The sequence below is a fragment of the Armigeres subalbatus genome, chromosome 2 (genome assembly GCF_024139115.2).
Source record: "Armigeres subalbatus isolate Guangzhou_Male chromosome 2, GZ_Asu_2, whole genome shotgun sequence".
Taxonomy (NCBI): Eukaryota; Metazoa; Arthropoda; class Insecta; order Diptera; family Culicidae; genus Armigeres; species Armigeres subalbatus.
The window spans coordinates 331,428,547-331,454,004 of NC_085140.1; the positions used below are offsets into that span (position 1 = coordinate 331,428,547).

General features: G+C 40.8%; 3 protein-coding genes across 9 annotated transcripts in view; 2 read left to right on the top strand and 1 right to left on the bottom strand.

The window, feature by feature from the left end:
- LOC134212753 (uncharacterized) overlaps positions 1-25,458 on the top strand; it is a 394,317-nt gene that overhangs the window by 291,252 nt on the left and 77,607 nt on the right. For all 7 annotated transcript variants that reach the window (XM_062690878.1, XM_062690877.1, XM_062690883.1 and 4 more), the window contains exon 7: positions 16,965-17,701. In XM_062690878.1, coding sequence (XP_062546862.1) covers positions 16,965-17,701 — 737 coding nt within the window. The remainder of the gene's footprint in view (positions 1-16,964; positions 17,702-25,458) is intronic.
- On the top strand, positions 4,213-5,771 carry LOC134216928 (serine-rich adhesin for platelets-like). Its single transcript, XM_062695691.1, has 2 exons — positions 4,213-4,280; positions 4,344-5,771. The coding sequence occupies exons 1-2, from the start codon at positions 4,227-4,229 to the stop codon at positions 5,733-5,735; spliced, it is 1,446 nt and encodes a 481-aa protein (XP_062551675.1). The 5' UTR covers positions 4,213-4,226; the 3' UTR covers positions 5,736-5,771.
- Positions 12,698-15,426, bottom strand: LOC134216929 (uncharacterized). Its single transcript, XM_062695692.1, has 2 exons — positions 15,356-15,426; positions 12,698-15,293 (listed from the first exon to the last, which is right to left on the bottom strand). Exons 1-2 carry the CDS (start codon positions 15,398-15,400, stop codon positions 12,741-12,743), a joined length of 2,598 nt encoding a protein of 865 aa, XP_062551676.1. The 5' UTR covers positions 15,401-15,426; the 3' UTR covers positions 12,698-12,740.

A 25,458-nucleotide genomic window follows, 5' to 3' on the forward strand; every position in this document is an offset into this window, starting at 1 on the left:
AAAAAAACGCGTTAAAAACGTGTAAAAAACGACCCCATCGTAATTCGATTTTATTTGTACTGAATGTATTTTCAGAACCTTTTCCTCCGTCGATTACAAAACAAACAAAAGCTATTCCCATAACATATGTATAACAACAACCTGACCATTAAATTTAAAATGAATGATTTTGCACGCTCAAGTATTTTGTGTAGTTCTTATGCAGTAATGGGATGTAGATCTGACGCCCACTGGTAAGTGCTCAAAAACAAGGAATACATGATAGCATTCGCATCAGTTTCTAATAAAAGTGACTACACGAGATCAAAGTAAGATTTTTTTTATTCTGCTGGCTTAAGTTGCTAATAAAATATGTTTCGTGCGTTCCAATATGGCTGTCAACATAAGTGACTAAGGGACACAGGTACTTTCATAACTTAATAACTTCGTCGACGTGTTACACTGTAAGAGCAAATCAAGTAACGCCATTAATTCATTTTCTGAATTTCTGAGGTGCTGCACACTGCATTCCGAAACATTCCGAAAAACTACAACCAAAAGCTTTCAGACATGAGGTAAACCCGCAGCACTTGAAGTTGCAGGGTAAGAAAACCAATCAGAGCCAGTTTGCAAGCAAAGGATAAAAACTGTCAACGCAAAGTAATAAGTCTCGGAAATATTACAATGTTTGATGAACTGTGCATTTTGATTAAGAAAGGATAAACTAATTAAGATATAAAGTAGGTAATTACGGCTCATCTTGACTCACTCGTGATTTATTCAGTGAAAAAAAAACATGAGCCAGTTTTGGTGTGGAATATACGAAGCGTCAGCGTTCCAAGCTTTGGCGATTTTTATACCTTGCTTCGGCTTACTTATGTGAGCGTAGATTTTCAACACATCTTCAGATAAGGACCAAAGGGAGAAGCAGATTGAACATTAATTACAATTTGAGATCGGTTTTATCAGACACGCAAACTTGTATGCCGAAACTGGTATCACAAATGCAAGTACGAAAATCATACGGAATGAATTACTGCTGAAAAATGTCATAATAGAATCATTAAAAAATGATAAATAAAATTATTTGAAAATATTGGTTTGTTCTTGATTTCAGCGTGACATATCCGTGGGCCGTGGTCAGTGGGCCACTTGGCTAATCATAAAAGGGGTCGGGATCCCGAAAAGGTTGGGAACCTCTGTGCTAGGTGTTAATTGTTCAGTCTGTGCTACCTTTGGTCGAAGACGGTGTTCCTGTCTTTTTTTTTAATTGAACACACGACTTCCTGCTTATAAGGCAGAAGCGGTAGCCACTAGACCACCGAACTCAGATGGAACTCTCATTTTTTTAAATTGTTTATTCTATTGGAAAATTTGATTTTTTTCTTCTTTAAGAAATTTTTTAGGAGTTTTCAGGTGATTTTTTTTTGTTGAGGAGAGAAACCACTGCGTCCACGCATTGAACTTTTGTGGTAAACCCCTATTTAATTCAGGTGTTATACGTCGAATTTAAGAACTGACGTTGCGCAAAATGTTCATTTGCTCAAATTATAGTTCAGGGATGCCACTAATCGGTGAAAGTTTTGACATCATCTGAGGTTCCAAAACATTCTCTTGTTCCATCAACTTTCAGAGATTTTCTTTCTCAAAATAAAATTACCCGAAAAAAAAATGAAAAGAAAACTTTTTTTTAAATTTTAGGATGTTTGGACCGTGGACCCTTCTGGAAATTTATAATAGTAAAAAATGTTAATACTTTGATCGAATAAACCGAACCATGACTGATTAGCCAATTTTACAAATGGTAATATGTTGGGCCAATAAGACTCGTGAGCAATGCCGTTTGAAAGTTCGAAAATATCATTTTAATTAACTCTAACTTCCATCTACTCAGTGACTGAGTTAAATTGTGTTACCGTCTCCTTTGGGAAGATCCATTAATTACGTAACGCAAAAATTGAGCATTTTCAATCCCCCCTCCCCCCTATGTCACACTTTTTGTATGAAATATCTGAAAATTTTTTACTGATCGTCACACTTCATTGAACCCCCTCTAAGCGTTACGTAATTTGTAAACGCTCCCTTTTTCCCACAATAATATTATTAAATTTCCTTTAAAAGCTGTACTACTGACTGATAGTTTCAAGTTCCGCTTATGATGGAAATTGAGTAATATTTTCGTTTAGAATAGGGATGGCAATACAATTTTACTAAGTTATTGAGTAGATGAGAGTAAGCGCGTCTTAACTCTAGTTTACATCACATGTGTATGGAGACGCATGGTTGCACACAATAGTGTTTGAATAACGAGTTTTAACGAAGAAAAAACCCTCTCCAAATTAGCCTATTTTACACCCAACAAATATTGGAAGCTGAAAAATGGCTTATTTCGTTAAAAAATAGGTTTGTTCAGCTTAAACACTTGCTTGTTCATTCTGAATTGTTTGTTGGGCATATCTCATCATCATTTTGGTATGTTATTGAGAGATCTTTTAATTGAAAATATACAAAACAAGATTCTTTGAAGATCATTGAAATAAAATTTAGGAAATACAAAATGTTACATGATTTATACATTTAAAACAAATGAATCGTACTGTTTTGATTTTTTTCTTTGAAACATTAGTACACTTGAGCTTCAATTTCGTAACAATATATTTAAAATCGGTTCAGTTACTCAATAATTATGATGTTTCAAATATCGCGATTGGCGAAATAAAAAAACTAACTATTTTTGAAAAGGAATATTTCTATCAAGTAATGCGCAAATCTGATCCATTTTCCTGAGATTTTGTTCTCATCAAAAATGTTAATTCGGGGGGACACAGTTGAGAAGGAGTGAGAAGTTGAGTTTTACCAAAATAATATTTTTTATAGCTTGAGCTTGAGCTTGAGCTTGATTGACTGCTCGTAGTTGCTACTCCATTATGACCAGATCAGCTGTTCTTGCACAGGGAACCTACAGATGTTTGCTTGGGACTAGCACACATCTTCAATGTACAAGTACTGGTGATCTCATTTGTTAGGTCATACTGGCGCCTGCCACGTCAGAATGCAAGTCAATATAGGGAAGGGGGAGGAAATGATGATGCAATCACTCGTCCACTGCAAGCCGAATATACCTCTGCACTTGCCACGAGTTCATGCGGAATTTGTTGGAATTTCTGGGGTAGGTTCGATAGGCAGAGGTCCGTCTTGGTTAACGAGCTGCCAATGTGATAGATAGGAGAAGGTAATTGATGGAATTTCTAATTGGATGTAGGAAACGAGCTCTATAGTTCATTTCCAATTCTATCAGATTACTGATAGAATACTCAAGTTGAAGGTATAGGAATAGTAATTGAAACGGTATGGAAGTCCATTTCCAGTTCTAGCGATTGCTAGAACATGAGAAATAAAGAGAAAGATACCAAGTAGGAGAATGGAACGGACCTGGGATTGAACCCACGACCTCCTGCGTATGAGGCAGAAGCAGTAGCCATATGACTACCAAGCCCGCTTCATACCAAAATAATATTTTTTATAGAGTTAATAAATCAATGTGGAGTGCAAATTAAATTTCATGAATGATGTTGTAGATAGGCATAATGAAATCCATTATACATCGAGATACGAAGTTCAGCAAATGACCGTTAGTAACAATCAGTCGAAAGGATGATGATTTTCCTCTACTTACTATCATCGAGACTTGTATGATATTTCCAAACATTGAACATCAAACGATACATTTCAAGATAAATAGTTTAACATTTAAAATGGCATCACAAATACATCGTAAATGTATTGCAATTCAAATATATCTGAAACGATTTCGCAAAACATCCTGCAGATATGTTTTCATTCATTGTTCTAGCTTCTGAATTACCAAATGTGTGCACTGAGAATCAACAAGCAATTTTATTGTTTCCATCAGCGTCGTTTAAGAGTTACGAAAACAGCGTGTAGAAATGATCCAGTTTAAACTGAGCTCATAGCAAATAACCCGTGCCACCTAACTGACGAAAGCAGACAATTTCGCAAAACCTGTCTCCATGAATCTTTCAATCGACATCCATTGTTGAACCTGTGCGTCTGTGAATTATGAAACAATCGCTACCGACTGTACATAATGACGATTTCCTGGGAACACGATGGCGTTGAAGTAAATAATCAATTCATCTGCAAAATTAAAATTTGTGTGGTATAAATACTACACTCGGATGCACATCTAGACATCAGTGCAAAGAGATCTACGATCATTTCTCAAGATGAAATCGATTAAATCAGCTCTGGTTATTGCCTTGTGCTTCTGCTTGTTCTCGGTAAGTTTTAATAGTCGACTTTATCAGTTGTTTAGAACTTAAGAAAATTATTCTTCAAATCAGGCTGCTACAGCTGCCCCACAACCAGGACTGCTCAGCTCCTTGACCAACATCGTTGGAGCCGTTGTGGATGGTACCGTTAATGTGATCAACACCGTCGTTACTGATACAGCAAACCTCATCAATGGCGTTCTGGGCGGTATCGTTTCGGGTATCACAGGCACACAAACATCACTCAGCAACACTATCGGAACTATTGGAGGTGTGCTCACTAACATAACATCAGGAATTGCCAATGCTACTGGCACTGCTTTGCAGAACGCCTTCTCGACTGTAGTCAATGCCAATATTGCATTGAACAACGTTGCTGTGGCCGTATTAGGAAACATTTCCAGTGATGTAGCTACTGCCTTGAACAACACGGTCTCTGGTCTGAAGAACCTTGCTAATAATTTGAACGCAACGGTCGCTAACGCCATCAGTGCTGGAACCACTGGCACGTCAGCATTCTTGAATAATTTGAACAACCTGACGAATGCCATCAAATCTGCTGTACAGAACGTTACTGGAACCTTGAGCACGGTTCTTCCTACCGTTGCCGCGAATGTTCAATCTCAGGTGAACTCAATTGGAAATACCGTCAGCGGACTTCTCGCCAATGTCGCCTCTAACGTTGGAACCGTTGTCAAAAATGCTTTGACAAACGCTGGGAACGCCCTCGGAAAAGTCGAGACTGCCCTTGCCAATTTGACAAGCAACATTGTCGCTGGCTTGACTGCTGATGCTCAATTGGCTGTTCAAACCGCTGTCACTAACCTTCAAGGTCTGGCAAATGCTCTTAATGCAACCATTGCTAATGCCACCAGCGCTGGAACCACGGGTAGCAACAACTTTGCATTGGCTTTGAACAATCTCACCAGTGCCATCAATGCTACGCTACAAGGAATCTCTGGAACTCTGTCCGCATCGGTCCCCACTCTGATCAGCAACGTTCAATCTCAGCTGGCCAACGGTCTCAGTAACCTCGCCAACCTTGCAGCATCTGTTGGAAACACCGTCGCAACCACCGCCTCTAACACGCTGTCGAACGTCCTCGCTGCTCTGGGCAACACCAAATCCGCCTTGACCACGGTTGCCAACAACGTTCTTGGCAACGCTTCGGCCCTACTATCAGCCGACGTGCAGGCTGCCGTGACGGATCTGCAGTCGATTGCCAGTTCCTTGAACGCCACTTTGGCCACCGCCGTCGCCACCGGAACAGCCTTAACCAGCGATGTTTTGGCCGCCCTGAACACTCTGGCTACCAGTCTGAATGCTACCGTCCAGGCAGTGGCCAGCGCCCTTGTGACGGCACTGAACACTACCACCACCACTACGACAACGACCACAACGGCCGCCCCTACGGCTGCCACCATTTGTGGAATTGTATGCCAGCTACTGAAGGCTCTTGGATAAATGTTATACATCAACATAAATAGATTAATAAATCGAAAGGGCTGATAATGTATGAATATGAATATAATATTGCATAGTAGAATACTTAGTCTGAGCTTATTTTTAGTAGTACATATTATTTTACCCCGGGGTAGGGAGTGAAAGTAAAAGGGGTTTTATCTCAGGATTCCAACGTCCCGATATTTTAGGATTTATGCAAAAAAAACGCTTTATTTGAGAGTACATTCGAATCTCTTCATGCTCTGTGGTAGGGTTTTAGTACCGGGAGTACCGGTACCGGAATTCCCGGGAGTACCGACCAATTTTCGGTACCGAAATACCGGTACTGTCTTAATGAAAGTACCGCTATTTTCGGTACTAAGGAAAAAGTTTTGGTTAAAACTTCCGATGGTTAAACCACATTTTTTGAATGCAGCAGCTAGTAAGAAAGATATTATTTTTTTTACTAAAATTTCAAACACTTGACAATAGAGTTAATAAACTATAGAGGACGATTGTCGCTGCGGTTCCCTTTGTTATCGTCCCCAAACATGTTGGCTACCTATCTGTCAAAACGTACTCATTTTTCCTTCGTTGACATTTAGTGCCCTATCCTTGCCAGCAAAAGATGTTTTGCTAGTGACGACAGCAACAATCAATTAGGACAAACATCAGGCGTCCGATGACGCACCTCAAGACAATCAAACCGCAACGACATCGTCACATCCCAAAAAAATCGTCACACTTCATCAGTATTTTTCCGAATCGTCCCCGCTTGAGGCAAAAATGTTCCTGTAAGTTCGATTACTGCACCAGGATTCGTAAAGAGTTAACTTACAACGACTCAGAAACAGTTTAAAGGAAAATACTTGTCAATGCTTCATGATTCACTAGCAACAGTTCGCCCTACTTTTGTAGACTCAGAAAGAACTTTCTCTGTTTCTGGAAGCTTCGCTACTAAAATACGATCCCGTATGTCTGACGAAACATTGAATATGCTGTGCGTTTTGAAAGCATATTTCAAGTATAAGGACAAGCCCCAAGACAAGTGTTGAATACATACAAAGCAATGAATAAAATTTGAATCGTTACCATTTAATCCTGACTTTTCATTGATTTTAATGATTTTCGAAAAAAAAAAATCTTCCAGTACCGGTATTTTGGTATTTTCCCGGTACTCCCGGTACTGAGGGGCTTAGTACCGTAGTACCGGGATTCGCCAAAAATGGACGGTACTAAAAACCCTACTCTGTGGTATCTATAAAACCAGACTGAACATACCTTCAACAATTGTTCCGTACCTGGTCATCCAGGAATTCCCTTAAGGTCTAAACGCATATTCAAAAACGCGGTTGCTCTTTTCAAGAATGGAACATCCATGTGATCCATGTAGCTAAATTAGATGTGCCTAAAACAACTGGTCATTCAAAAGTTTCCCCAAGTATACTAACCGAATATCAGACCTATGACCGCATAGCAGTCCCATCTTTGCTGGGTTTCCTATGGGACAAATCAGCAAAATCAGCAATGCAAGAATAAATAGTACATAGGGCAATGAGTCACAAACAACCGGCAAACAACTATAGCCTCACGACTTAAGAAGGATAGAATTTGTTTCTTGTGGGCTTGAACGCTATACAGAAAAAGATAATGAAAACTAATCAGCGCATAAAAAATAAAGACGTGAAAATTACACTATTCTGGGCGCACACACGCAAGAAAAATAACCTTATATGTTATGGCAAGAATCCATTCGAAAATACTTATACTCTTCATTATGCCACCTAATAAATGATCACAAATCAAAAAGCTAATAACATTCATAAGTTAATGAAAAGTATAAGTTTCAGAATATTTGTGACTAATGCGATGTATAAGTTTTTCCTTATACATATCATTAAGCGCCTGCTTTGGCAAAAAAAGTATTAAAAATCTTAATAATAAATAACATTAAATTTTTTTTACGTGCATGGAGTTCGCCCTAAATGTATGCAACGTTGCAACGTCCAACAAGTTCGTATGCAATTTCCATAGCATAATGGCATAGCCGATTACATTGATCTTATTTAATTATCTTAAAGATAACTCGTCCAGCTCAAACCTTTGTAGGGGTATGTGGCGAGACCATCATCATCATCATCATCATCATCATTCGTCTAAAAAGTGACATAATCTATGAGCATGAGCATGAGCATGAGCAGGATAACCGTACAATTCGTAGTTGCTACTCCGTGATTGATTAGAACTTGCGAAATTGCACAGGGAACCAATTGAATGGAGCTTGGGTTTAGCTATCATTCTCAATGTGCAAATTTCGGAAATTCAATGCATTTTACTAAGTCAATTACGGCGCCGGCCACGTCCTTACGGTCACCAAGGGAAGGAAGGATTATTAGTTCAACTCTCGTTGCTACTAGAGACCGAGTATACCTCTGCATCTCCACGATAGTCTTAGGATAGGATATTTTGTTAGTATGAAGGGATATATTATCTGGATTCACTTTGGTAAGTGATGCGATCTATGGGATAGGAATATATGAATGAGAATTAGAAGTACTAGAGTAATGAGAAAGTATTAAAGCGAATTCTAATGGGATTCATTTTTTACAATTAGAATTTGAATGCTATTGGATTCTTATACCACGCACACTTCTACCACACCATCGCTACCCGCACATCAACCTCACACACTCTTACTTGCATGAGGCCTGCACGAGCATAGCGACCGTATATAGCATGCGTATGCGGGTACAAATGAATACCAATCTATTTTTACATTTTATTTACTGCTACTAAGTAACAGGCAGTTTTTTATTACAATTCTATATTTAGAATCATACTTGTTAGCAATGAGAATTTGGTTTGCAAAGAGATTGAGTTATATGATGAACGAAATTATCTAATAGGAAATTTTAAAGGGCCAGGGATCAAACCCTTAATCTCCTGCTTATGAGGCAGAAGCAGTGACACGAGGCCTGCAAGAATTACCAAAGGAGTTCCTAGAGGTATTAAGGCTCAGGCTATAGCTCTTCTAGGCTAGGCTCTTCATTGATCTTCCAGAAATATTTTTTTAAATATTTTCCACGAATTTCAAATTCCTCCAGGAAAATCATCTAGAAATAATTTTGAAAATTTCTCCAATGCATTTTTCATAAACTCCATTGGAAATCTCTTTAGAGTTTGCTTCGAATTGTCTCATTTAGGTTTTCCTTTAGAATTTCCTTACAGAATTCTTTCGGACTTCCCTTTGGGTATTCCTTCAGGAATTCAGTAGAAAATTCCTTCGGATATTCCCTTAGAAAATCCTCCTAAAGTTTTGTCAGAAATTTTTCTGGAAATTCATTCCAAAATTATTTTAAACATCCCTAGGAAATTCGTTTATAATTTGCTTTTTCGAAGCAAATTATAAACGAATTTCCTAGGGATGTTTAAAATATTTTTGGAATGAATTTCCAGAAAAATTTCTGGATTTTGATTTCGGAACTCTTTAACGAATTTTCACAAAAATTCCTCTAATTTCGTCCTAGAATTTTTAAAGGAATCCCTGGAAATTATCGAGGGGATGAATATTCCGAAAGAATGAAATTTTCGACGACGAGATGAACCGGCCTAGGGCCGAAAATCTCATAAATAAAGATAATTCATTGCAATTCAAAATTTCGACGCAAAAGAATTTCTGAAGGAATTGCTGCACGAGTTACCGGAAAAATACCTGGAGGGATTACCGGCAAAAATCCAGAAATAATTACCGAAGGAATTTTTGAAAGAAATCAGAAGGAATTCGGAAAGAAAATTCCGAAGGAATTCCTTAACGGATTTCCATAAAAAGTTTCTTGTTTGTAAGAATTAGGAGCTATTTATTAGATCAAACAGCAATCTTCGTTCTAAATTACCATTATTTTTCTACCTGAAACTTTTATTACTTTATTTGCATGTATAATTTTTAGTCCAATGTGGATTGCACTTTAAAACTTTATATCATTGTTGTAAAAAAGCCAAATTACTCGAAGAACCAGAAAAAACAAATATGAGTCACTTTTCTCTAGGCGAAGGGGGACACAGATTCGCTCGGTACATGGAGGCAAATAATGTTTAATCCAAATTTTTTATTGAATCAAGTACAATATTATCTAAACAAGCTTATCTCACTCAGTTAATGTCACGAAAATCGAAGATACCAGCGAAATGTATTGAACCATAATCATAAGAAGAGGTAATTATGTGATTCTAAAATGCATTTAGGGCCATTTTCAGCTCTTTTTTCGTCAAAGTGACTAATTATTGTATGTGAGTATGTGACCCATGATTGTGGGGGGACTGTACCTAAGGGCTTCCTAAATTAATTTCGACGAAATTTCCTGATTAATATTCAAAGGATTTCCGAAGGAGTTTTAAAATGAATTCCTGAAGGAATTTTTTGAAGATTTTCTGCTAGTATGCCTGAAAGACTTTTTTAAATAATTTGAGATAACACCTCGATGGTTTTTTTCAAGAAATTTCAGGAGAAGTTTCTGAAAGTACTCTTGAAGAAAATTCCCAAAGAATTCCTGGAATTATGAGGACAATAATTGGATACGTTCCTAGAGAAACATTCCAATGAATTCCAAGAGGTTTTTTTTTCAGTAAATTGCTAAACAATTTCCAGACAATAAAATACAATTGCGAACTTTTACGCAATGTTTTTAAACTGTTTAAAGTTAGCCAAAAAAGAATTATAGCATTCAAAATTATTAAATCTCCATTTTAGAATTGAACAACGTTTTTACTCATTTTTTCCAAGTTCGTTTATTTAGTGGGCTCAGGCGTGTATAACATTTTACGGAGCCATGGTTCTTTGTGATATGTGCAGGGGATGTCCAAAATAACTGGAATAGGCAAATTTTGAGTATAATAAGAAGTGTTCCCAAGTAACATTTCTAGTTTTATTCCACTCTTGAATTGGTTTTCACGATTAAATTATAAGAACTAACAATAAAACCCATTATCACACGACAACCATCTGATGACCTCTATAAGAGTATAGATGACCAAGTGGCCCTCTAGATGACCACTATAAACCTCTTGTAAGCGTATTTGAAACCCCTTTAAACCAACCGCAGAAAAGGGAATTTGGCTGCGGCAGCTGTCAAAAATATTGGTTTGAAAAAGGAAACAAAATTACGGAAAAATAATAACAAAATGGACTGATGATGCAAATTATGATGAGCATATAAACACAATAATATTTATTCGTTAAAATAGATGCGCTTTCAATTTTATGGTGAAATCTAGGTAAAGAATAAGACTCTATACCACGCGCCGGCAAAATAATGTTGTTTAGTGCAATAAATTAAAATCAATTATAATACCAACATCTCAAATATCCACTTAATCTGTAGATTTTTCATCCTGATATATTTCCAATTTTAATAATTTATTATGGATTTTAGCGATAAATTTCACTGACTTGACAGTGCCTCATTTTTTCCAATATGGCCATCATGAAATCCGATCAGAAAAATGTTGATCTTATTTTACACCCTTATAAACTCTTTGCAATGCAAATATCCTTATTGCGGTTATTCATTTGACCACATTACGACCAAAAATTGTGGCTTTTAGCGAGCTTTAAAAATATGACTTATTGCGCTCTTCATAACAACCGTAGAGCAGCTCATAAAATCAAATGGCATTTGACATTTGAAGCTTTTTCAGCAGATTTATGAGAGGTTTATTGATAGTAATAAGAGTGCCAATAAAACTGAGCAACTAGCCATGGTGATTGCTATAATAAATCCGCTATAAGAATTAAATAAATCCAACAAGCTTGGGAATTGTTACTTGGGTTATAACTATGTCCATTATTATCAGATTTAGAGACGATCATGGGACATCGAACAAAGACGAGAGGAGGATTTTAAAGGAGTTGAAGGAGAAACCAGTTTACTACATGAAGGCGGACAAAGGAAACGCAGTGGTGATAATGGACAAAGAGGACTACGATGAACAGATGACGACAAAAATCAACGGAGGACCATACAGGCATTTGAGAGTGGACCCACTACCCGGACTCGACTTACGGATAAAACGATAAAGGAATGCAAGACGATCATCGGAGACGCCCGGGTTAAAATGACGAACCCTGTGTTACCAAGGATCAAAGGACTACCAAAGATACATAAGCCAGGTACAGAGATGCGAGAAATAGTTTCATCAGTGGGATCCCCTACACAAAACTTGGCCAAGTGGTTAGTCAAGGAGTTCCAGAGTATACCGAAGCCGTTCCCCAGCAGATCAGTTGTAAACACCCAGGAGTTCACCAAGAGGATATTGGAATCAGGAAACATCGGAGAAGAGGACATCATGGTATCATTCGACGTAGCGGCATTGTTCCCAAGCGTTCCAGTGAAGGATGCTCTGAACCTTTTGGAGGATTGGCTACTAGAACAACGTACGGATACAGCATGGCGAGGAAAAGTAAATATGTATCTCAAGCTTGCAAGATTATGCATGAATGAGAACTACTTTACATTCCGTGGAAGCTTCTACAAACAAACGAATGGTGCACCTATGGGAAATCCGCTATCACCGTTTTTGTGCGAATTATTCATGGCGAATTTGGAGGACAACCTAGAGGAACAAGGAGCACTATTCGAGAAATGGTGGAGATACGTGGACGACATTTTCAGCATTATCAACCGGAAAGATCTACCCAGGATTTTGTAAGCGATAAACAACGTACATAATGACATTAAATTCACCCACGAGGAGGAAAAGGAAGGTAAATTACGTTTCTTGGATCTACTGGTTATCAAGGGAACAAATGCAACATTAGACTTCGAAATCTACAGGAAACCCACCAACACCATGAGAGCCATCCCATACATACAAAAGCTGAAGAAAAATGCGAAGCGATGTCACACATTCAAATCGCACCAACGATAGAAAATTGAAACAAAGAATCATATTATTTTACCGTTACCATTTTATTATGAAACTTCTAATCATCCCGCTAATTATATGCGAACCCAAAATTTAGCAAAAAAATTATCCTAGGGCCTTCAGCAGCTGGCAAACAACTCCGCAGATGGTGGCAGCTGTTGGCGCGGCTGTTGTGGTCGTAGTCGTGGTGGTGGTGGTAGTATTAAGTGCTGTGACAAGAGCGCTAGCCACTGTCTGTACGGTAGCATTCAGGCTGGTAGCCAGAGCGTTCAGGGCGGCCAGAACATCGCTGGTTAAGGCAGTTCCGGTGGCAACGGCAGTGGCCAAAGTGGCGTTCAAGGAACTGGCAATCGACTGCAGATCCGTAACGGCAGCCTGCACGTCGGCTGACAGCAGAGCAGAAGCGTTACCAAGAACGTTGTTGGCAACCGTGGTCAAGGCGGATTTGGTGTTGTTCAGGGCAGCAACGACGTTCGACAGTGCCGTGGATGCGGTTGTTCCGACGGTGTTTCCAACAGATGCTGCAAGGTTGGCGAGGTTACTGAGACCGTTGGCCAACTGAGATTGAACATTGTTGATAAGGGTGGGGACCGATGCGGACAGAGTTCCAGAGATTCCTTGCAGCGTGGCATTAATAGCACTGGTGAGATTGTTCAAAGCCGATGCAAAGTTGTTGCTGCCCGTGGTACCCGCACTGATTGCATTAGCAATTGTTGAGTTGAGAGCGCTTGCCAGACCTTGAAGGTTACTGACAGCGGTTTGAATAGCCAGCTGAGCATCAGCAGTCAAGCCGGCGACAACGTTGCTTGTCAAATTGGCAAGAGCAGTCTCAACTTTACCGAGGGCATTTCCTGCGTTTGTCAAAGCATTTTTGACAACGGTTCCGACATTAGAGGCGACATTGGCAAGAAGTCCGGTGACGGTTTTTCCAACAGAGTTCACCTGAGTTTGGATATTTGCGGCAATGGTTGGAAGAACCGTGCTCAAGGTTCCAGTAACGTTCTGCACAGCAGATTTGATGGCATTGGTCAGGTTGTTCAAATTGTTCAAGAATGCAGCCGTTCCAGTGGTTCCAGCACTGATAGCGTTAGCAACCGTTGCATTCAGATTATTAGCAAGATTCTTCAGACCAGAGACCGTGCTGTTCAAGGCGGTAGCTACATCATTGGAGATGTTTCCCAATACGGCCACAGCAACGTTGTTCAGGGCGCTATTGGCATTGGCTACAGTCGATAAGGCGTTCTTTAAAGCAGTGCCAGTAGCATTGGCCACACCCGATGCTATGTTAGTGAGAGCACTTCCGATAGTTCCGATAGTATTGCTGAGGGGCGTTTGTGTGCCTGAGATAACTGAACCGATATTATTAAGTGCCGTTACTAGAGCATTACCTACCGACTGGACGGTAGCATTCAGGCTGGTAGCCAGTGTATTCAGGGCAGACAGAACATCGCTGGTTAAGGGTGTTCCGCTGGCAAGGGCTGTGGCCAAAGTGGAGTTCAAGGAACTGGCAATTGATTGCAGATTTGAAACGGCAGCTTGTACGTCGGCTGACAGCAGGACAGAAGCGTTGCCAATAACATTGTTAGCAACCGTGGTCAAGGCGGATTTGGTGTTGTTCAGGGCAGCAAGGACGTTTGCCACTGCGGTAGATGCGGTTGTCCCGACGGTGTTTCCAACAGATGCTGCAAGGTTGGCGAGGTTGCTGAGACCGTTGGCCAACTGAGATTGAACATTGTTGATAAGGGTGGGGACCGATGCGGAAAGAGTTCCAGAGATTCCTTGCAGCGTAGCATTGATGGCACTGGTGAGATTGTTCAAAGCCAAAGCAAAGTTGTTGCTACCCGTGGTACCAGCGCTGGTGGCATTAGCAATCGTTGCGTTAAGAGCGCTTGCCAGACCTTGAAGGTTAGTGACAGCGGTTTGAACAGCCAGCTGAGCATCTGCAGTCAATCCAGCGACAACGTTGCTTGTCAAATTGGCAAGAGCAGTCTCGACTTTTCCGAGGACATTGCCAGCGTTTGTCAAAGCATTTTTGACAACGGTTCCAACGTTAGAGGCGACATTAGCGAGAAGTCCGGTAATGTTTTTTCCAATAGAATTCACCTGAGATTGAACATTCGCTGCAACGGTTGGAAGAACCGTGCTCAGGGTTCCGGTAACATTCTGCACAGCAGATTTGATGGCATTGGTCAGGTTGTTCAAATTGTTCAAGAATGCAGACGTTCCAGTGGTTCCAGCACTGATGGCGTTAGCTACAGCTGTATTCAGATTATTAGCAAGATTCTTTAGGCCAGATACCGTGTTATTCAAGGCAGTAGCTACATCATTGGAGATGTTTCCCAATACAGCCACAGCAACGTTGTTCAGGGCAATATTGGCATTGACCACAGTCGAAAAAGCGTTCTGCAGAGCGGTACCAGTAGCATTGGCCACACCCGATGTTATGTTAGTGAGCACCCCTCCGATAGTTCCGATAGTATTGCCGAGTGATGTTTGTGTGCCTGTGATACCCGATACAATTCCGCCCAGAACGCCAGTAATGAGATTGGCTGTATCAGTAACGACTGTATTGATCACATTGACGGTGCCATCTACCACGGCTCCAACGATGCTGGTCAAGGAGCTGAGCAGCCCTGGTTGTGGGGCAGCTGTAGCAGCCTGGAAGAACAACAATTCAGTTAGGATCTAAAGATATAATTAATTCGACTTGTTTAACTTACCGTGAACAAGCAGAAGCACAAGACAATAACCAGAGCCCTTTTCATCTTGGAAAATGTTTAAGAGTTCCTTGTTTGGAAGATCACTGGATAATGATGCTTCAACCACATTCTAGATGAGTATTTATATCCATCAGCCTCAAATACTTATAATCAATCAATCCATTATATTCGCGCATTTGATTATGATACGGATACGGCTGCGGTTACGAAATATATCGAGTGTAGCAGAAGTAAGACAATAACATACCATTATATTATTTTTCCTAAATTTTGTGATGAATTGCGCAGCTATCGTTAGAGTTGACGCGTGTACAGGAAAGTTTTACTCTTGGGAAATCAACACTAGAACAATATTCAATAATTATATAACATACATCATAGAGGTTTTCCATCATTAGACACATGCGAAATTTGAGAGCTCTGACGTTGGGTTTTCGATACGGCGACAGTGAATCCATTTCTCAGTTTGATCCAGAATCGCGATTCCCCAGGCATTATTCAAATTCTATGTGATTTATAAATAATCTAGAAATTCATTGAATTAAAGACAATTAAAGCCCAAGGTTGGCTCCTTAGCCTAGCGTTAAGATGCGCGGCTATAAAGCAAGACCATACTGAGGGTGGCTGGGTACGAGTCCCAGTGTCGGCCTAAGCAATTTTCAGTTTTAGTGAAATTTTCTTTGTGACTGGCGCTATTGGGACCCTCGAAAGAAGTAAGAATAACGGAAGATTTCTTGCTGAATGTTTTTTTTTTCGGGATTTGCATTTTTTATTTTTTATTTAATTTGATGATAATCCTTGTTGTGCACGTGGTTTGCTTTTGGAACTCTTGCTTAACACCACTTGCAAGTTTTCTCCAGAAAATGGGCTTTAAGACAGGTTCAGGTAGGGGTAATACTTGGCGGACGGTCTAGGCTTCGGCGCGGATTCGGTCAAAATCATGACAACAATTGCAAAAACCTTTGACATCTTCCTTAGCCGTGCTGTAAGATGCGCGGCTACAAATCAAAACCATGCTGAAGGTGGCTAGGTTCGATTCCCGGTGAGGGCTAGGATATTTTCGGTTTGGACATTTTCTCGACTCCCTGGGTATAAATGTATCATCATGTTAGCCTCATGATATACGAATGCCAAAAATGGTAACTCGGCTTAGAAACCTAGCAGACAACTACTGTGGAAAAGTTTGAATACTAAGTTAGTACAAGAAGCGACGAGATTGGTGCTTTCTTTCGCAATGAGATAAATATGTGTTCAGTGAGATGGAAATGAGAACAGTTTTCCTATACTCGAGCCACCCCGAGCCTTTTTCGCAGGATCTACGACCAGAGTAGACGCTCATCAATACACAACTGCGCTTACGACTGACTCTGCTAAAGGCGTCATAAGGGTGATTCGCGTCAGAATCCAATTTCAAAACTACATAGCGCGTAAGGGGGAACATAACTCCAAAAGCAAACGACAGACAAAAGAGAAAAACAGTTTAAAACATAACCATTATGGTAGCCATTTTTGGACTCTGTCGTAATTTACCTTAAACACATTTATTTTTCTTTTGGGCATGCTAGCTCTGATCATACTCATTCTAAAAATATGTTTCCCTCTTCCCTAGGACTTTCGAATACTCAAAATCCTCCCCAGCGATCTGGACGAAATCGAGGACATCAAGCAGGTCGGAAACGAGTACTTCTTCAAAAAGGACGTCGAAGTGACAGTCGACGACGCAGAAAATGAGATTATCCCGGAGATCGTCGAGGAAAATCAACTTCCGTCCTCGATAAACGAATCCAACAACCAGTTCACGGAGACGCTAGACATTGTAGTTCTTCCTCCGCCAACCAAAGACGCCGACGTGTACGAGAGTGTGCTGGACGGGGTCGTTTCCACTGCATCCAGTGACACAACCATCAACCTGGTGGAGCTACTGACTCCCACTATGACGGCGAAAGTGTTAGGCACCACCAGCCAATCGCAGGACGTTCTCAGCCGGCAAGTCCATTCAACAGTAGGTGAAGTTGCGGCAACGGTTGCGAGTACCAGCTTAGGTTCCACTGTAGGAGATGACACCTTGGAACGATATCCGAACGTAGACTTGAACGAAATCGACGAAGAAGGCGCTCGGGTGAACAGAACCAGCAGCGCGGAGGACGTGTTTAGTTTCAATAATAGAACATTCCGAAAAATGCAGGAAGAAATCCTGGAGGGTATTAATGAGGGGACGAACGGAGACGGTGGCGGTCCCTACCCAACGAGCTATGACGATGACGATGAAGATGACTTCGAGGACGAAGATGACGACAGCGATGACTTTGACGGAAGGGACCGAAAAGGTCACAAAAAATATATCAGGTGAGTTTTTCACTGGTTGAAATAATATGCATCACACCATTTTAGTCAGTAATATGCCGACGCAAGACTGCAATTATAATATAAAAGTAGAGTGTCACTTTATTTCTATAATAGTGTATTTTACTCCATTTGAAAAACAAACTACAAGTTCTCCAGAATAAAAAAAACTATACGTACACGCTAACTAAAACTAAAACACACGCACCGACGGAGAGCTGCTGTAATCGCATTTCGCTCCAGCCATTTGGAGCCACACAGTTTTTAATGGTTTGAAAGAAATTATACAAAAATGGTATGTATTGTAACAAAGCGCGTCTGGAAGACCGCTGGAAAATGGATTGTGGTTTGGAAAATCCCAAAGCGCGTCATACGCACCGACGGAGAGCTGCTGTAATCGCATTTCGCTCCAGCCATTTGGAGCCACGCAAAGGTAATGTGACCAGTAAGCGTCCTGCGAAACGCAGGATTTAACCACTGGCTTGTAAATGAACACGAAAGAAGCGTGCTCTGTGCTCTGTGCTCTGAAAGCACCTGTCTAGCAAACTGGTCGTGGGTTCAAACCCCACTGAAGAAAGTAGTCTCCAATACATTTTTCGAACTACACTGTGTCGAAAAAATGTCCAAACAGCATATGCGCATATATAATATCAGTTATAAAATATTGTCGCACTCTTCTAAAACGCTCAACTCTTCGCGGTGGTAACGCGCAAGCAAAGATTGCGCAGCAGCGCGCCCATAAGCTTTTCCTCAGTTTGCGAGTCTGCGCTGTTAAATTTAATAAGCCGCCACATGGGGCTGCCATAGCTGAATAGTCGCCGTGTGTAAAGTGAATGGGCGCGGTTCAGCGTAATTAAAAGGAGGCTGATTGAGATGATCACGATCTGAGTGTTTATCTTGCGATACATAATACATATTTAATACCTTACCAGAGTTGCTGCAATGACAACCTTGATTTATTCGAGGTCTTATTAGGCCCCTTTTGTTTTGCCAGTACTCGTAATATCAAAAAGAATGTCCAATGAATAAATTAACATTGTTTACATAAAAAAGTCACAAAACCGACGCCAAAAAATTGTCTGTACAATGAATGTTTTTCAGTAAGTTTTTCCATACCCTTTCTAGTTAGGGTATGCCGCAAACCAACTACAGCATTGATCTCCAAAGTGCGGCCAACTTAGCCTTTTCCTGCTGTCCGTGAAGAATTTCTGAGAATACCGCTAGCCAGTAGTTATGGGAGGTGATTTCAATGCCTGGGCTGTAAAGTGGGGCAGCAGAGTCACTAATACGAGAGGGTATATTCTCCATGAAGCTCTGGCAATGAAGACTCCGTAAGCTCATTTCGGAGAGACGGGAGGGAGTCTATCGTCGATGTGACGTTCTGTCTGCAGTCCTTCGCTGATGGCGAACATGAACTGGAGAATTAGCGAAGAGTATACCCATAGCAATTGCCAGAAGGACCTCTTTGTTGAGGTACTTCGACCGGACAACAGTTTCGAGAACGTTGATGCGACCGAACTGATAAGAAAGATGGTAACGACTTGTGATGCTGCAATGCCGTGAAAATTAGAGCCTAGGGGCAATCGGCGTCCAGCCGACAGGTGGAACGAGAGGCTCAGTGTGCTACGCGCTGCTTGTCTCAGATCCTGGAGACGGGCACAGAGAGCGAGGACGGAATCAGAGAAAGAGGAGCGCATGGTGGCGTTCTTGGAAGCTAAAACCGCATTGAAACGGGCAATCAAGATTAGCAAGTCAGATTGATACAAAAGAACTATGCCGAGAAGCAGACGCCAATCCCTGGAGTGAAGCGTACCGCGTTGTAATGGCGAAGCTCAATGGCCTGTCGACGCCAACTGAAATGTGCCCAGTTATGCTGAAGGAAATCGTAGAGGGCCTCTTGTCGAAACACGATTCGACTACGTGGCCACTGATACCGTATAGCGAAGAAGAAGAAGCAATTTCCGAGGGTCGGCAAGTGTCCAATGACGAGGTGGCAGAAGCTACGAAGCGCCTGAAAGCACCCGGTCCAGATGAAATGCCAAACGTGGCTCTGAAAGCGGCGATTTTGGCATATCCGGATATGTTCAGAACAGTACCCCAGAAGTGCCTGGACGAGGGTAACTTTTCAGAAATGTGGAAGACCCAGAAGCTGGTACTGCTGTCAAAACCAGGGAATCCACCGGGACATCCGGCTTCGTATAGGCATATATACCTGATAGACACAGTTGGGAAACTTCTGGAGAGGATCATCCTCAGGCAAACGAAGCGTATGGAGGGTGAACGTGGACTGTCAAACATGCAGTTTGGATTCGGCAAAGGAGTATCGACAGTGCTGAGAAAACGTCCAAACCGAAACGAAGAGGAAATCGATACTGCACAGTGGTTACGATAGACGCAAAGAACGCGTTTAACAATGCCAGCTGGTGTACGACACAAACGAAGGGCAAAAGTCGATGCGTGTTACAGCGGGTGTTCCTCAGGTCTCCATACTCGGTCCAACCTTCTGGAACGGCATGTATGATGGAGTCCAGACACTGCGGCTGCCCAGGAAAGTGAAAATCGTGGGTTTTGCGGACGGCGTGTCATTAACAGTGACCCAACTAACAACGACAAGCTACAATTAAGCATTTAAGTTGAATTATTGCTTATTTGTAATCTTAAATAGCTGAATAAAATAGATGCTGAATAATACGCTGGACAGATTTTATCTCAGCATTTGATCCAACTAATATTCGGCTTGGCCTACTTATTTGTTTACCACCTTTATTTGAGGTCGAACTAACGTTTTAGTTTTATCACATTTCAGCTCATTGGGGAAGTTTATCAATGTGCTGAACTAATGATTCTCAAAATTCTTTGTTCGACTATGATGTGATGCTCTAAAAGGGTGGTCGAATTGAGTTTGAATATTTAGCAGATTAATAAGCAAGCATGAGACATCCTTCTAAACCTTTGTCCTTCTATACCATTGGATTTAACTTTTACCGGATCTATCGCACTGTGGAAAAAAACATTATATTGCGCTTTTTGCACTTTATAAGAGTTCTGCGAGATTTTTTTCTCACAGTTATCTTTTTCTCACACTCAATACACTCAAAAAAGTTTGATTTTCCGTGTATAATATTTGTGTGTGAGTGCTCAATCTGAAAACAAACAGACGTCAAATCATGGCGGGAATCAATTTAGTGTACACGCTTACATGTGACTCGCGAGTAATGGGTTATAATTGGGTAAATTTCAGTAACAAAAATCGATCAACCCGAAATGAGAGTGAGTGTGAGAAAAAGAAGCGGGCAAATGACAATCTACACATAACTCTTCAAATTGGTGAAATCGGCAATAATAACAAATAGTAGTTTATGCTTTTTCCGTTCGAAAGAAAATCGCGATGGCTTGAATTAATGATATTTAGATAGGAAAATAATAATTTATTTTCATTGACATTCAAGACATTGTTGGATTAATTGTCAAGAACACTCAGGCTTTTTATATTCGTGGGGCAATACATAATTATTTCGTGATACATAATTAATTCCTGATCTGTAAAACTGTTGGAGAATATAACGAACAAAATTGCTGGAGCAATGAAAAAAATCATGCAATTGTTTTAAAGTTATGCTGAAACGAACATAAACAAATTCATAAAAAATGACCATATTGCATGTCTGTTACAGATTTCATATGTACTGATTGTTTTTCGATATGTGGATATGTGTAGTTATTTACTAGCTGCATGTGTGGTATTGATGGCACAATCATATCGCAACCGGTTATTCAGAGATTCCGAGCAAGTTCGAAGGTCGAAGGTCGTTTTGACATTATTTTCTTATATTTTTTCCCAGTGTTCAATGGTTATGACTGGCTGAACAATGGTTGAAATAAGAATCTTGTACAGTTATTAACAAACTGTAGTTTGACAGATTGACTTGTTGATTAAGAGTCCAATTATGATTCATATTCAGCTATACGATTATTTATGTTTTGCATTGAGTAAGCCATAACTTACAAATCAAGGATGGCGCGGATGGCAACGTTACCGGCGGATGATCAAATGTCAACAGTTCGAGACCCGATTTAGGAAAATTTTAAAATGATTATATGAAAATAGCAATTGCAATACGTGTTCAATGAAGATCTTGATGATGTTATTCTCACTGCGTTATTATTTTCGAAAAATTTACATTTAGTTGAATTGAGACTAAGTTAAATGCTTAAGGTTTAACGAATCAGATAATAAAGTTGTTTTTCAAAATGAGATGTTGTAGCTGTAAAACTTCTCCAAAATTGTGTGAACAGAAGTTGCGATAAGAAATAGTACAGACATAATTCATCATAGTCCTGAACTGAATTATCACACTGATGTTAGTTAAACTAGTGAATGTTTGTTGGGGATGGGTTAGACACTCGAAGAAGTGGAGGCGGCTGTGACAGAGGCAACTGCAAGGCGATACAGCGGATGGAAACCGTCTTTGGAGGACATCCGATTGCTTCGACGCGATCACTGAAGCACCTGGGAGTGATGATCGACGACCGGCTTAATATCAACATTTACGTTGACTACGCCTGTGAAAAGTCGGCGAAGGCAATGAACGCAATACCGAGGATCATGCCAAACGCTGGCGGTCCAAGAAGCAACACGAGGCGCTCTGCTAGTTAGTGTCTCGTCATTGATACTGCGGTATGGGCGGCATGGGGTTTCTGCCTGGGGCAATGTACTGCAAACCAAGCGTAACCGGGAAAAGCTGAACAGTGTGTTCCGGCTGATGGCCATACGAGGTGCAAGTGCGTATAGAACGATATTATGTATCTCGAGATAAAATAGAATAATGCGGCTTCCTGCTGGTTGCTTCTCAGGTAATCGCAACGGTTACTAAACACGACAGAGTTAATGAAAATCTTACCCACCGTACACAGAAAAAAATCCGTGGTAATAACTACTATTTTGTAGACTACGCTCTGTTTTAAGAACAACCATGAAATTTCAGTAAGTTTTACGTGGTTTTACCATGGTTTCAGATAAATTCTCCACTGTTTCAGTTCATGTGACAACATTCCGCATGGCCACCGTTGTTTTTTACTGCGCGCATGGTAAAATCACACGTGTTTGTTTTCTGTTGAAAATCGTCGGTGAATATTCTAAAATAACACTCGGAATGGTAGTTTCAACTGCAATATTTCTTTGCGTGTATGCACTTGCCATGATAAACACTCTCCACGTACTCAGTGACTCGGGTTGCATCTCACTAATACAATCGAACACTGCTGTCTTTTCGCGAAAAGCACGTGGTTTTGTTTTGGGCGGCAAAATTCTGCCTATCTTTTGACACGGCAGCTATCTTGACATTTACCTTCACAGTCTAGCCTGCGAGCGTAAGACCGCCGCAGCATTCTAAAAAAAGATAAGCGCGACAATATCGTCGGAGGCAGTATGCGTTACCGCCGGGATGGTACCCATTTGCATCACCCTGGCGGAAGTGTTACCAGCGGAGAAATACCGGAAACATGAGAAAGGTGGCGAAAATTCCGAAAGTATTTACATTGGATCGGACACACCAACTCCCCGTTATGTTCAGAATGTGAGAATGTTGAAGAGACGCCGGAGCATGTGGTGTTCGATTGTCCGTGGTTTGCGGAAATTCGTAGAGGAATGCCTGTCCCAAGGGCGGATAATATCGCAGAGCGAATGTGTCACGAGGAAGACACGTGGAATGCGGCAAGCAGAGTTGTGACGCAAATACTGTTGGAGCTACTGCGTAGATGGCGAAGAGATCAGCGAATAAGTGCCAGTTCTGGGGAGTATTCGGCGCAGTGAGCAGTGTTTGGCTTCGGGTCGTCGGGGCGCCGGAAGTCTTCTGCCAACCGGAATCGTCGGACCGACCTCGGCACTCGAACAGCCAACCTGCAGAAGAAAGAAGAAGGAAACGCTTCGGGTATGTAGGGCAGCCGAAGACGAAGTCGGTGCAATGCGTGAAAGCGACCTCTGCGATAGCCGCCGGTAGTCGGGGCACCATCAGTGTGGAAGTTTCCTTCACAGTAACTAGTGGATCACCTTCGACGCCGGGGGAGTCAGGAGGATTCGAGTCAGGGAGTTTGGTGCATGAGTACAGTCATGGAAGTCAGCAGCTGGAGCTCTGCCATGTACATCGTGATGAAGGCGTACGTTGGAGTGGAACAGCAAACGGCTCAGCATTGCGGTTGGCTTTGCAGCGAGGTTTGTGGAGTTTTCCTTGCTGCAACCAACAGATTGATGACTCTGCTATTATCATAACGATGACAGAACATTTTTATGCTCGCTGTATTAACACTAAGATGCATATGCTGAAAAAGCTTACGCGTATACATTCGTGCCGAAAATCGTTGTAGCTAAATTTTCAAATGGCTACATCTCAGATGTTTTTCAAACCGATTTTCTCAGGTTTTTCATAAATCTCTTAGCCATCTCTTCTATTTTTTCGGGTATTACAAAATGTCTAGGGGTATTCATTTTTTCGTTAGAGCTGTGAGAGTGAACCAACGGATTCTGAAATATGTAATTTTGGTGATATACTCATATTTTAATACTGTAAAAGATATCTATCCATTTAGTGATAATGAAAATATTGACATAACATATGAAAGACATCACCTGGAACATAGGAACATATTTAATAATATGCATACGGTGATAATTCGGTGCCTGATGAAATTGCCTTATACTACAGGGTATAGGAAACCACAAAAAATATAATTGAATGTAAACTATACAAGTTGTCTTGGCATATTCACATCTTGGCATATGAGATGTTGTAGGATCTCCAAATTATCTTGAAGTTCTTATCAACTGGGTTGCCAAATCAATCAGGACTTCCATGATGTCCACAGCCACTAGCTGCTAAAATAGGCTCCTTTGTTTCGGAATGGTTCACAAACGGGTATGTTTTTCTATAGGGAAGCAATTTTGGACCGTTGCTATTCTCCCTTTTTTTGAGCGATGTAGTCCTCAATGTTGGCGAAGGCTACTTCATATTATATGCAGATGATATGAAAGTATATGTTATCGTCGAAAAGTCGCCATTTTGCATCAAGCTGCTGGGGCTCCTAGCGCGGCTCCTGCATTACGCTTCTCGTCTGGTGTTGGGCCAATAACATGACTTTGAGCGTGTTAAAGTATTCCGTCGTAAGTTTTGATCGAAAGAAGTGTCCGCTCAATCACAACTACGTAATCGGTGATGAACCGACGAACCATGCTTATTTTGTTCAAGATCTTGGAGTTGTTCTCGATGCTGAGTTGTCTCTCAAGTAACACCAAGAAGAAGTCTAGAAGAAAAACTTTTTTAATTACAGAACAATGTTTCCTTCAGAAGATCTACGGAAAATTTTTGTGAAAATTCCATAGACAATTTATACTGAGATTCTTTTGAAATAAAATCTCTGAAAATCTTTTTTGATCCCGATGAAATTCTTTCAAAATTGTCCATTCAGCGAAGCGCATAAATAACAAACTACAAATACTTGTACATAGTACAATAATGGTTTGCAATTAATACAAGTTGCATTGATATCGTTGCTGGGAGCATTATGAAGGTCGTGTTTGATTCGATAAGACCTTTTTATTCACGCTCCTGGGCAATTCGGGAAAACTCAAAGATCTCATGTACGACTGCCATTAAGCAATACATACGCAAGTGAAAGACACATACTTAGAGTTCATAAATGGTTTGATGTCGAAGCTAAGGACATAACGATAGCCGTGATTTTTTCGGTAGACTAGGGTATCTGTT

Excerpts from the sequence above, each read along its gene's own strand:
- LOC134216928 (XM_062695691.1), top strand. The coding sequence starts at position 4,227 with ATGAAATCGATTAAATCAGCTCTGGTTATTGCCTTGTGCTTCTGCTTG. Across the intron at positions 4,281-4,343 it reads TGTGCTTCTGCTTGTTCTCG|GCTGCTACAGCTGCCCCACA; the intron begins GTAAGTTTTAAT and ends TCTTCAAATCAG.
- LOC134216929 (XM_062695692.1), bottom strand. The coding sequence starts at position 15,400 with ATGAAAAGGGCTCTGGTTATTGTCTTGTGCTTCTGCTTGTTCACG. Across the intron at positions 15,294-15,355 it reads TGTGCTTCTGCTTGTTCACG|GCTGCTACAGCTGCCCCACA; the intron begins GTAAGTTAAACA and ends TTGTTCTTCCAG.